Raw genomic sequence first — 12,674 nt, forward strand, 5'->3', positions numbered from 1 at the left:
TCTTAAAAGACCAAGGACAATCTATGGCACAGGGAGGTGGCATTGTCAAATCTGTTTTGTTTAAGGAACATTGTAAACTAGTAAAGACCTATGCTGGCACAGTTGATAACTGTAATGTCTCTGCATAATGTATAATGTACCTAGAACTAATTCCTATAACATGCCTAGTGACAGGACATATCCAGCTGAGACCATTTTACCCAACAGCCTGTTATATCATCCACTAACACCAACATACTGTATGCCTACCAGGAGGGCATAAATGACAAAGCAACAGTATATAATATCACACAGTACCAGCACATTATCTTAACCAGAAGTAATATATTATATTATCACAAAGCAACTTACCATTTCCTATCATGTCAGAGCCTTCCAGAATTACCTTCCCTCAACACTCACCTCCCTTCACTGATACTCTGCCTCCTCTCCTCCTGTGCACAGTTGCTTTCCCTCTTTTGGCAAACCATTCCCCCAATTTTGAAAAATGTTCCACACTCCCATGTCCCATGGAAGCAAACTCCAATAGCATATTCTCTATTACAAGAAAGTTGTCTCCAAATAGGTTGGCAGCTATGCCGATGCAAGCACACATACCTATCGTACCATAAAATTGTTCTGTTATCCTGCCCCATTACTGGTTGATTCTCCATTCATGGGACAAGACAACACAATGGACTTCTTGGAACTAGAGGGAAATGTGCCAGTCTTCTACTCATTAGCAAGCTACTATAAAAGATAGAGGTGGCTTGACCTAGAGTTTATCACTGCTGCAACGTGTAAGACAACTCACATGAGCAGTGTGAGTGGAAAACAAAACATGATCTGGTGGAAATCAAATCATAAGCCCCTGGAAATGCCCAATACCGGGCAGCCATAAGCCTCCTGAAGCATTGGGTACCAGCCAGCTACTCATATAGCACAATCTGCCACAGTGCAGAATACTGACTCTCAAATATTGATTTATTTATATTATATGGTTCTAGAAATACAAACTCAAACACAAAAAATTACCTGCTGCTTGCTTGCCGGGACATTTAAGAGAGACCAGAGTCTCTTCACATCAAAGGACTTCCTAAAAAAAAAAATCTGAGCTGATACATCAATTCAAATATTATCATGTAAACATTTCAAAAGCTCTTCAAAACTGATAATATTTAAAGTATTATGTTTATTATTTGTTTTCGAGGGAGAAATAGTTTCTGTCTGAATGATTTCCTTGGGAAGATTCCCTTATTTCTGCTCACATGTGATCACCAGGACAGGAAGAAACATTTCACTTTAATGGTTAGAGGATCGGGACTTAATTCTCACTTGGAGAGAAGGACTTTTATGTAACCTATGCCCGAGATTTAAGGTTCTCCTAGGCTCAAAGAAGCTGACTGAATGACAAGTACAGGTATATCTAAGTATAACAAACAATGGTATAATTATAGCAAATTCAATTCCCTGCAAAAGAAATAAAGTGGTGATTTGTGCTAATTGGTTGAGAAGGTTGGAAAAAGAGGAGGGTTAATGGATTTACTCGTCCAAACAACATATGAGATTCTGGGTAAATGAGCACATTTGACCTCTACTATTGTATGAGGTCTCAACCTTTGGTAAGCAGCAATTTTACACATTTAGTGGAAGTGGCGGAGCACATGGTGGAAAACAAGTTTGGGGTTGAAAATTTGAGTTATTTAATATACACATTGGACTGATTCATTCAGGCACTTGGGTGCAATTATTCATTGGAATTCTTTTTTGAGTGAAGTTTGTTCACTATATAATTTATACACCATATTAATTTATTTTTGTGGAGTGCTGGAAAGTTTGATTTATTAGTATTTTAGTATGTGAGTGAAGTTCATATAGATGCTGGCTGCTCCACGCACATACATTATCTCAAAAAAGTGAGTACTAGATAGTAAATATTTTATTATATCTTTTTATGTGACAACACTGAAGAAACTACACTTTGCTACAATGTAAAGTAGCGAGTGTACAGGTTGTATAACAGTGTAAATTTGCTGTCCCCTCAAAATAACTCAACACACAGCCATTAATGGCTAAACCACTGGCAACAAATATGAGTACACCCCTTAGTGAAAATGTCCAAATTGGGCCCAATTAGCCATTTTCCCTCCCCGATGTCATGTGACTCGTTAGTGTTACAAGGTCTCAGGTGTGAATGGGGAGCAGGTGTGTTAAATTTGGTGTTATCACTCTCACTCTCTCATACCGGTCACTGGAAGTTCAACATGGCACCTCATAGCAAAGAACTCTGAGGATCTGAAAAAAAGAATTGTTGCTCTACATAAAGGTGGCCTAGGCTATAAGAAGATTGCTGAAACTGAGCTGCAGCATGGTGGCCAAGACCATAAAGCGGTTTAACAGGACAGGTTCCACTCAGAACAGGCCTCGCCATGGTCAACCAAAGAAGTTGAGTGCACGTGCTCAGCGTCATATCCAGAGGTTGTCTTTTGGAAATAGATGTATGAGTGCGGCCAGCATTGCTGCAAAGGTTGAAGGGGTGGGGGGTCAGCCTGTCAGTGCTCAGACTATACGCCACACACTGCATTAAATTGGTCTGCATGGCTGTTGTCCCAGAAGGAAGCCTCTTCTAAAAACAATGCACAAGAAAGCCCACAAACAGTATGCTGAAGACAAGCAGACTAAGGACATGGATTACCGGAACCATGCCCTGTGGTCTGATAAAACCAAGATAAACTTATTTGGTTCAAATGGTGTCAAGCGTGTGTGGCGGCAACCAGGTGAGGAGTACAAAGACAAGTGTGTCTTGCCTACAGTCAAGCATGGTGGTGGGAGTGTCATTGTCTGGGGCTGCATGAGTGCTGCCGGAACTGGGGAGCTACAGTTCATTGAGGGAGCTATGAATGCCAACGTGCACTGTGACAAACTGAAGCAGAGCATGATCCCCTCCCTTCGGAGACTGGGCCACAGGGCAATATTCCGACATGATAACGACCCCAAACACAGCTCCAAAATGACCACTGCCTTGCTAAATAAGCTGAAGGTAAAGGTGATGGACTGGCCAGGCATGTCTCCAGACCTAAACCCTACTGAGCATCTGTGGGGCATCCTCAAATGGAAGATGGAGGTCTCTAACATCCACCAGCTCAGTGATGCCGTCATGGAGGAGTTGAAGAGAACTCCAGTGGCAACCTGTGAAGCTCTGGTGAGCGCCATGCCTAAAAGTGTTAAGGCAGTGTTGGTAAATAATGGTGGCCACACAAAATATTGACACTTTGGCCCAATTTAGACATTTTCACTTAGGGGTGTACTCACTTTTGTTGCCAGCGATTTAGACATTAATGGCTGTGTTGATTTATTTTGAGGGGACAGCAAATTTACACTGTTATACAACCTGTACACTCACTACTTTACATTGTAGCAAAGTGTAATTTCTTCAGTGTTGTCACATGAAAGATATGATAAAATATTTACAAAAATGTGAAGGGTGTACTCACTTTTGTGAGATACTGGGGGTTATTTACTAAAGGCAAATCTACTTTGCACTACAAGTGCACTTGGAAGTGCAGTCGCTGTAGATTTGAGGGGGACATGCAAGGAAAAGAAAAAACAGTATTTTTGCTTGTACATGATTAGATGATAAAATCAGCAGAGCTTCCCCTCATTTCAGACCTTCCCCTCAGATCTACAGCGACTGCACTTCCAAGTGCACTTGTAGTGCAAAGTGGAGTTGCCTTTAGTAAATCAACCCAACTGTATATAAGATTATTTTTATTTGATTTTATTGATTCATTTATTTAGTCTCTAACACTTATGCAGAGTACACACGAGCATACTTTTCGACCGGACTGGTCCGACGGACAATCCGATCATGTGTGGGCTTCATCGGACCTTCAGCAGACTTTTCCAGTCGAAAATCTGACAGACTGTAGATTTGAAACATGTTTCAAATCTTTCCGACGGACTCGAGTCCGGTCGAAAAATCCGCTCATCTGTATGCTAGTCCGACGGACGAAAACCCATGCAGGGGAGCTTTTGGCTACTGGCTATCAACTTCCTTATTTTAGCCCGGTCCATCGGACTTTGGTGTGATCGCGTGTAGGCAAGTCCGTTCGTTCAAAAGTCCGTCGGAAGTCCGTCAAAAGTCTGACAAAAGTCCGCCGGAGTGGCCATCGGACTTTTGCTGCCGAAAAGTCCGCTTGTGTGTACGCGGCCTTAGTGGTCAAGGTTGTGCGGAGACACGTCTATTATTATTATTGATACTACAACAGTTTTTGTCTATTACCACCTCTTTCAGCACTTGCTTACTGTGGTGGTGGAAGTGAACAAAGGGGTGAGAATGAGAATAAACATATAGGCCTTTTTAATTTACTGGTACCACCTCTTTAAACATTTGCTTGCTGTGGTAGTGGTGCCCCTGATAACTGGGTGTTAATGTGGCACCTCCCTGGTAATGTTACTTTATTCAGGTAGATGGGCAGATCAAAAAGAATAAAATGGAGACCTTAGTCCAAGCAGCTAAATTACTAAATATATAATGTAATTTGAAATGTACTTAAAAGTTATATCTCCTGCCTATAAATTTACCCCCATTGGTATTTTTATTGTTTTATTGCCATAAAACAAAGTGAATCCTTGCATCTGTTTAGCTCTGTAGTCTCCATGGTGCTGCCATTTGAATGCTTAAAAGACCAGTTGAGAGCCGATAATTGAGAGCACACTGGCAACTTTGAGGCTCCACACACACTGTCTTAAAAAACATTGCTTCTGCAGGAGTTTTGTGTTCTGCCTGTAGAAGCAACTCAATATTATCCTATGTGTCCACGTACATTAGGACATTTACAGGCATATTTTGAGCTCAACGTTTAGAGGCAGGAAGAAAAACCCTTCTGGTTCACATTTCCGATTGGAGCTCACTGGCAGAAAAAACTTACAACTCTTCTAAAATCATCTAAATTTTGTACAAAAAATGCTCTTTATGTGCGTTTTTTTACTCCAAAGAGAACAGACTTTTTTTAAGCCCAGTGTGCATAGAGCCTGACAGTTATTACCAGAAGCATGCCTTGAATGTAGAATACATTGTGCATGAGCTACCATTGTGAATACGTTGTCCATGCGCTAGTAGCAGAACGTAATTGAAAACACTACAGAAAACAACATTGGTATACTTGAGTAAAGTAATGATAAAGGTTAATTTTTTTTTGTTTTAAAATAACAAACATTATACTTACCTGCTCTGTGCAATGATTTTGCACAGAGCAGCCCCAATCCTCCTGTTCTTGGGTCCCCCGCCAGCGATCTTGGCACCTCCTCCCCGCTGAGTACCCTCATAACAAGCTGCTTGCTATGGGGGCACTCGTGCATGCTCGTTCCCAAGCCCAGTTCTGTGTGTCCTATAGACACACAGACCCGGGCTCAGCCCCGCTCCCCTGTTTCCCTGTCACTGGCTCTGCTTGACAACAGGGGGGGCCAATGGTTCTCGCTGCTGTATCTGAGCCAATTAGGAGCAAGGGAGCCGAGAGAGCTTTAGCTCTTGTGTACATAGCTGGACTGAGATTGGGCTCAGGTATATATTTAGAGGGAACTGTGGGGGAAGCTGCATGCAGAAGGTTTTTTAGCTTGCTGTATAGAATGCAGTAAGGTGAGAAACCTTCTGCCTTTACAATCACTTTGAGGATTTGAGGCATAACTATACTCATCTCTGCTCCAGTAATGCAATGTCCATGAGGTCCATCAGCCAACCTGATGGACCAGACTGGGTTGATATGACTCTGGAGTTTATTTAAATTAGTACATGACAGGACTGTACACTGTAATGCACGTGTGCACAGGAATGTAAGAAGCCCTCATTGCAGAAAAGCCTTTATTGCAGAATAGACATAGTATTAACATAACACAATTTCTTGGAAAACATTTATTGAACATTTCAAACTTGAGCTTTCTTTTGAGAAATAGTTCAGTGAGTTTGACAAACCTTGACGATGCTCCATGACTTTTCTTTTCAGTTGCCCTTTCCGTTTTTTTCCCTTTTTCATCCTGATCCGGCATTATCAGACCTTAGTTCATTGACCTGAAATTGTGAGTCCTAAATAAAATATAAACAGATAAAAAAATAAATATCCATTTAAATCTTACGTCTAAAATTGTTATAACAGTTCAAGCTTACCTGTGAAAGTTTTAAAATGACCCTGTTCCCAGATAATGGGTATTTACATATTCTGAACAAACAGTAAAAGCACTTTAAAACAAGCCCTCGTTCATCTCTGTATCTATAAGCATTGTGTAGAAGTCAATTTCAGTTCACAACACAAGCATTGTAGTTTTTTTTAATGAGAGCAAATCTTGGCAGGGCGGAGGGGGGCAGGGGGATTTTAAATTGAAATACTGTGTTGCAACCACCAAAGCTGGATTTGGCACACGATTGTGGCATGGTCTAATTGACTTTCACTCTTTACTGCCACCGACGTATGTCATACATCAGCAGCAGCTGGGGGTTTTACACACACTCCTGGCTGCAACAGCAGCTGGGAATGTGTGTAACTCTGACAAGCTGACTGTCAGCTGTCATATGGGAGTGACTGGGTAGCTGTACAGTCACTTTATTACTTGCACACTCATCAGAAACATTCATCCCTTCCCACTCCTGACATATTTCCCGAGCTCTACAGACCTGGCACCAGCATGGCAAGTGCCACTGGGTAGTGAGGAGAGGGGGACCAGAAAACATCCATATGCTGATCTACCCTAGCTAGTAAGAACCTGGAAACAATGTGTTAAAACATCACTTTCGGTTTCTGCTGTCATTTTCCTCTCCCGTTGGCTTCAATGAAGGGCAAGTGAGACATCAGGGGTCTAAAAGACTCATTAAAGAGTACCTGTCATAAAAAAGTATCACATAGGGGACTTTTTGTCCCCTTGTGATATGGAAAAAAAAGTGGAAAAAAGTAGTTACACCCAAGCACTTAAACCCCCCAAAAAATGTTGAATCCCCCACATCCACATACAGTACCTGCATATATGAACATAGACATACACATCTGGGCGTCTACACATTAAAACGTCAATTTGGTTATACTTGTTACATATTGCTGAGCACGCTGCAGTAAGCACAATTATTCTAGGCTCATTATTCATGTTTAAAGCCTCGTACACACAATCGGATTGTTGGCCAACAGAGTGTCAGACTTTTGTCCGAAGGGCATGTGCCAGGAACTTGTCTTGCATACTAACGGCACACAATTGTCGGGCAACAAACACAAACGTAGTGACGTACTACGTGGAATTTCAGCTCTTGAGGGCCACTTCTGCTAATGTTGTGTTTGGTGAGCATTGATTCAGAGCATGCGTGTTTGTACTCTGGACTTTTGTGTGACAGACTTGTGTACAGACGATACGAAAATCTGAAAACAGACCGTTGTCCGCCGAAAATTTACTAGCCTGCCATCCAACATTTGTTGGCTGAAAGTTGGACAATTGTCTGAAGGGGCGTACTAACCGTCTGATTTTAGGCCAACAGTCTGTCATCACACAATCCCCCGCCAAAAATCGGATCGTGTGTACGAGGCTTTACTCTAAACTGATTAGGGGCTTTTAAAACATTGCCTATAAAACAATTTAGGGTACCGAAGTCTGTCATTGTTTCATGGGCACATTCAATTTTAAGACTTGACATGTTGGGTATCTATTTACCCAGCACAACCACATCCTTTATATTTTACCAAAATGTTGGTGATATTTTGCATTTGTGTGCCCTAAAATTAACTTTAGTGTGATTTTTACTAAAATGTTGTACTTGATAAACTGCTGCATGAATATAAGGTGAATACAAATAAACTGTCAGAATAGGGTCAAACTGAAAGGGCAGAAAATGTCAGACTTTGCCTTGCCATTGAAAACCAAGCGTCAGTTTTGAATAGGGTAAACCTAATATGGAGGGAAACAAATCTAATTCCATAGGCGAGCTTGCTCGGAAGACTTCAAAAGAGAAGCTTAAGTCTTGACAAAGTCAACATCTTGAAATCCCAATATTGATACTCAACATTCCCCTCATGCATGTACAGTATACCGTACTTTGTTAGCTGTGGTCTATAAATTGTCTATATGGTTGATATCCCCATATTAGTCCAGGTCTCTCTAACTTGTATCGGTCTGGGTAATTTCTGTTTGTTACTTGAGGCAGTCTGGGCAATCTCTTTCCAACATGACATTTTGGAAAGATGGGGATTCTCTGTAAAGCCCCGGTTTTGGGAATCTGTAACTTGGCAGTCTGGAAATCTCAATATGTAACTTGACAGTTTTTCTCTGTTATTTGGCAGTCTTGATAGTTTCTCTCTCTGTACAACTGCAGTCTGGGCAGTCTCTATCTCAGACATATTAGTTTGAGCAGTATCTCTTTAATGTATGTGTATGTATGAATGTGACTTAGGGACCTTAGATTGTAAGCTCCTTGACGGCAGGGACTCATGTGAATGTATACCATATGTAAAGTGTAAATTGACTGCGCTAGATAAGTACCTAAAATAAATAAATACATTTAAAAAATAATGCCACAGTCAGGGCACTCTCTTTCTCTAAAGAGGCACTCTCTTCCTTTAAAGCGGATTTCCAGACTTTTTCTTTTTAACCACTTAACAACCGGCCCATAGCCAAATGACGGCTACAGGGCGGTTGTTTAACTCTGGGAGGACGTCCAGGGACGTCCTCCCAGAATTCTGCTCTCGCGCGCCCCCTAGGGCGCGCACTCGAGAGCATCCGTGATCGCCGGGTCCACAGGACCCGGCGCATCACAGATACCGGTAAATGGCCGCTGATCGCGGCCGTTTACCATGTGATCGCTCCGTCAAATGACGGAGCGATCACATGTAAACAAACCGGCGTCATCTGATGACGCCGGTTCCTCTCCTCCCCCTCTCCTCTCCTCCTGTGTACCGATCGGTACACAGTGACCGAAGAGGCGGATGGATGGATGGCTGCAGCGTTGTGGGCTGCATCTGTAGTGCCCACAGCGCTGCACAGAGACATCCAGCCATCCATCCATCCATGCTCAGCCATCCCTACTACTTTACATGCCCTGCAATGCTGTGCAATACTCTGCAATTCCCTCTGCAATACCCCGCAATACTCTGCCATACCCTGCAATACCCCGCAATACTCTGCCATACCCTGCAATACCCCGCAATACTCTGCCATACCCTGCAATACCTCGCAATACTCTGCCATACCCTGCAATACCCCAAAATACTCTGCCATACCCCGCAATACTCTGCCATACCCTGGAATACCCCGCAATACTCTGCCATACCCTGGAATACCCCGCAATACTCTGCCATACCCCGCAATACTCTGCCATACCCTGGAATACCCCACAATACTCTGCCATACCCTGGAATACCCCACAATACTCTGCCATACCCTGCAATACCCCGAAATACTCTGCCATACCCTGCAATACCCCGAAATACTCTGCCATACCCTGCAATACCCTGAAATACCCCGCAATACTCTGCCATACCCCGCGATACTCTGCCATACCCCGCAATACTCTGCCATACCCTGGAATACCCCGCAATACTCTGCCATACCCTGCAATACCCCGCAATACTCTGCCATACCCTGGAATACCCCGCAATACTCTGCCATACCCTGGAATACCCCGCAATATTCTGCCATACCCTGCAATACCCTGAAATACCCTGAAATATCCCGCAATACCCAGCCATACTCTGCAATACTCAGTGATACCCAGCCATACTCTGCCATACCCAGCCATGCTCTGCAATACCCCACAAAAATCTGCAATACTCTGCCATAACCCGCAATACTCTGCCATACCCAGCCATACTCTGCCATACCCAGCCATACTCTGCCATACCCAGCCATACTCTGCCATACCCAGCCATACTCTGCCATACTCGGTGATACCCAGCCATACTCTGCAATACCCAGCCATACTCTGCAATACTCGGTGATACCCAGCCATACTCTGCAATACTCGGTGATACCCAGCCATACTCTGCTATACCCAGCCATACTCTGCAATACTCGGTGATACCCAGCCATACTCTGCCATACCCAGTCATACTCGGCGATACTCTGCAATACCCAGCCATGCTCAGCCGTACCCAGCCTCTGTATGTGGCCAGGCTGTGGAAGTCTCACACATGGGGTATCGCTGTACTCAGTAGGAGTAGGAGAATCTATTTTGGGGGGTCATTTTTGGTATATACATGTTATGTGTTAGAAATATTGTATAAATGGACAACTTTGTGTTAAAAAAAAAAAAAGCGTTTTAACCACTTCCCGCCTTCCGTCATACGACGTCCTTGACTTTGTGCGGGGATATCTGAATGATGGGTGCAGCTACAGGCATCATTCAGATATCATCTTTTTCAGCCGGCGATTCCCTACACCATAAGAATGATCGTAGCAGCTGTTACACTGCTTGATCGTTCTTACGGGAGGCGAGAGGGGACGCCCCCCCCTCCCGCCGCCCTCCGGTGCTTCTACCGACTCACCGCTACGATCGAAGCCAGGATCTTTTTTTTTTTTTTTTTTTTTTTTTATTTCAGGAACAGCCTAGAGGTGAGATGTGGGGTCTTATTGACCCCATATCTCACTGTAAAGAGGACCTGTCATGCCATATTCCTATTACAAGGGATGTTTACATTCCTTGTAATAGGAATAAAAGTGATCAAAACATTTTTTTTTTTTGGAAAAAAGTGTCAAACTAAAATAAATAAAGTAAAATGAACAATAAAAAAAAATAAAAATTTTTTAAAGCGCCCCTGTCCGTGTGCTCGCATGCAGAAGCGAACGCATACGTAAGTCCCGCCCACATGAAAAACGGTGTTCAAACCACACATGTGAGGTATCGCTGCGATCGGTAGAGTGAGAGCAATAAGTTTGGCCCTAGACCTCCTCTGTAACTCAAAATTTGTAACCAGTAAAAAATTTTAAAGCGTCGCCTATGGGGATTTTTAAGTGGTGAAGTTTGGCGCCATTCCACAAGCGTGTGCAATTTCGAAAGGTGACATGTTAGGTATCTATTAACTCGGCGTAACTTCATCTTTCATATTATGCAAAAACATTGGGCTAACCTTACTGTTTTGTTTTTTTTTAAAGCAAAAAACTGTTTTTTTTCCAAAAAAAATGCGTTCCAAAAATTGCTGCGCAAATATCGTGCGAGATAAAAAGTTGCAATGACCGCTATTGTATTCTCTAGGGTCTTTGCAAAAAAAACATATATAATGTTTTGGGGTTCTATGTAATTTTCTAGCAAATAAATGATGATTTTTACATGTAGGAGAGAAATGTCAGAATTGGCCTGGGTGCTCCAGAACGCCTGAAGGTGCTCCCCTGCATGTTGGGCCTCTGTATGTGGCCACGCTGTGTAAAAGTCTCACACATGTGGTATCGCCATACTCAGGAGTAATAGCAGAATGTGTTTTGGGGTGTAATTTGTGGTATGCATATGCTGTGTGTGAGAAATAACCTGCTAATATGACAATTTTGTGAAAAAAAAAAAAAGAAAAAAAAAAAACTTGATTTTGCAAAGAATTGTGGGAAAAAATGACAACTTCAAAAAACTCATCATGCATCTTTCTAAATACCTTGAAATGTCTTCTTTCCAAAAAGGGGTCATTTGGGGGGTATTTGTACTTTTCTGGCATGTTAGGGTCTCAAGAAATGAGATAGGCCGTCAGTACTTCAGGTGTGATCAATTTTCAGATATTGGTACCATAGCTTGTGGACGCTATAACTTTCACAAAGACCAAATAATATACACTAATTTGGGTTATTTTTACCAAAGATATGTAGCGGTATAAATTTTGGCCAAAATATATGAAGAAAAATTACTAATTTTCAAAATTTTATAACAGAAACGAAGAAAATTTTATTTTTTTACAGATTTTTCGGTCTTTTTTCTTTTATAGCGCAAAAAATAAAGAACCCAGCGGTGATTAAATACCACCAAAAGAAAGCTCTATTTGTGTGAAAAAAAGGACAAAAAATTCATATAGATACAGTGTTGCATGACTGAGTAATTGTCATTCAAAATGTGAGAGCACCAAAAGCTGAAAATTGGTCTGGTTATTAAGGGGGTTTAAGTGCCCAGTGGTCAAGTGGTTAAATTACCCCGGTGATTGTTACCACTCGTTCTTTTACAACTGGCAATCGTTAACAGTGTTCCCTTTTCGTTACTTGTGCAGCATTGATTACTCACTGTGCTTTCCTTTGGAAAAGTGTGGCCATCCGGACTGTGGGTATGTGAAGCCTGCTGGGTCTCTCTTCGGGGATTAGGTGCATGCTGGCTACCTCCCGATCTCGTGTATGTGCAGTGTGCCCTTCTGGCAACAAACAAAACACTGCAATGCTACTATACATTCCCTATTCAAAAATGGCGCCAATCTCCGTCTAGTATTGTGTAATTTCCTGTTTTGAAATAACGCGATGCTAGCAGCGAGGGATGCCAAAAGACTCCTGGGGTTGATGACACAGCAATCCCAGGAGCCAATGCAGCTGCAGGAAATGACGTACCTAGCAAGGTAGGGCTGAAGTCAACAGGAAAACCAAAGGAACAAGGTACTAAACTAAGAGTAAAAAACAAAAATATATCCAAAAACGAGGGGGGGGTGTGGTCTTTTGAACAAGACCAAGTTGTATTTTTACCTGGGACTCCCCTTTAACTTTGCAGTCTG

At 42.4% G+C, this 12,674-nt stretch overlaps 1 protein-coding gene across 3 annotated transcripts in view; it reads right to left on the reverse strand.

Annotated features, from left to right (window-relative positions):
- NEK10 (NIMA related kinase 10) overlaps window positions 1-12,674 on the reverse strand; it is a 515,946-nt gene that overhangs the window by 459,602 nt on the left and 43,670 nt on the right. For all 3 annotated transcript variants that reach the window (XR_012244412.1, XR_012244413.1, XM_073630267.1), the window contains exons 2-3: window positions 5,951-6,061; window positions 1,015-1,075 (exon numbers count right to left, since the gene is read on the reverse strand). Coding sequence is in view for 1 of the 3 variants with exons in the window: in XM_073630267.1 (XP_073486368.1) it covers window positions 1,015-1,075; window positions 5,951-6,024 (135 nt within the window). In the remaining 2 variants the exon portion in view is untranslated. The remainder of the gene's footprint in view (window positions 1-1,014; window positions 1,076-5,950; window positions 6,062-12,674) is intronic.

The sequence above is a fragment of the Aquarana catesbeiana genome, linkage group LG05, assembly GCF_042186555.1.
Source record: "Aquarana catesbeiana isolate 2022-GZ linkage group LG05, ASM4218655v1, whole genome shotgun sequence".
In the NCBI taxonomy this organism is placed as follows: domain Eukaryota; kingdom Metazoa; phylum Chordata; class Amphibia; order Anura; family Ranidae; genus Aquarana; species Aquarana catesbeiana.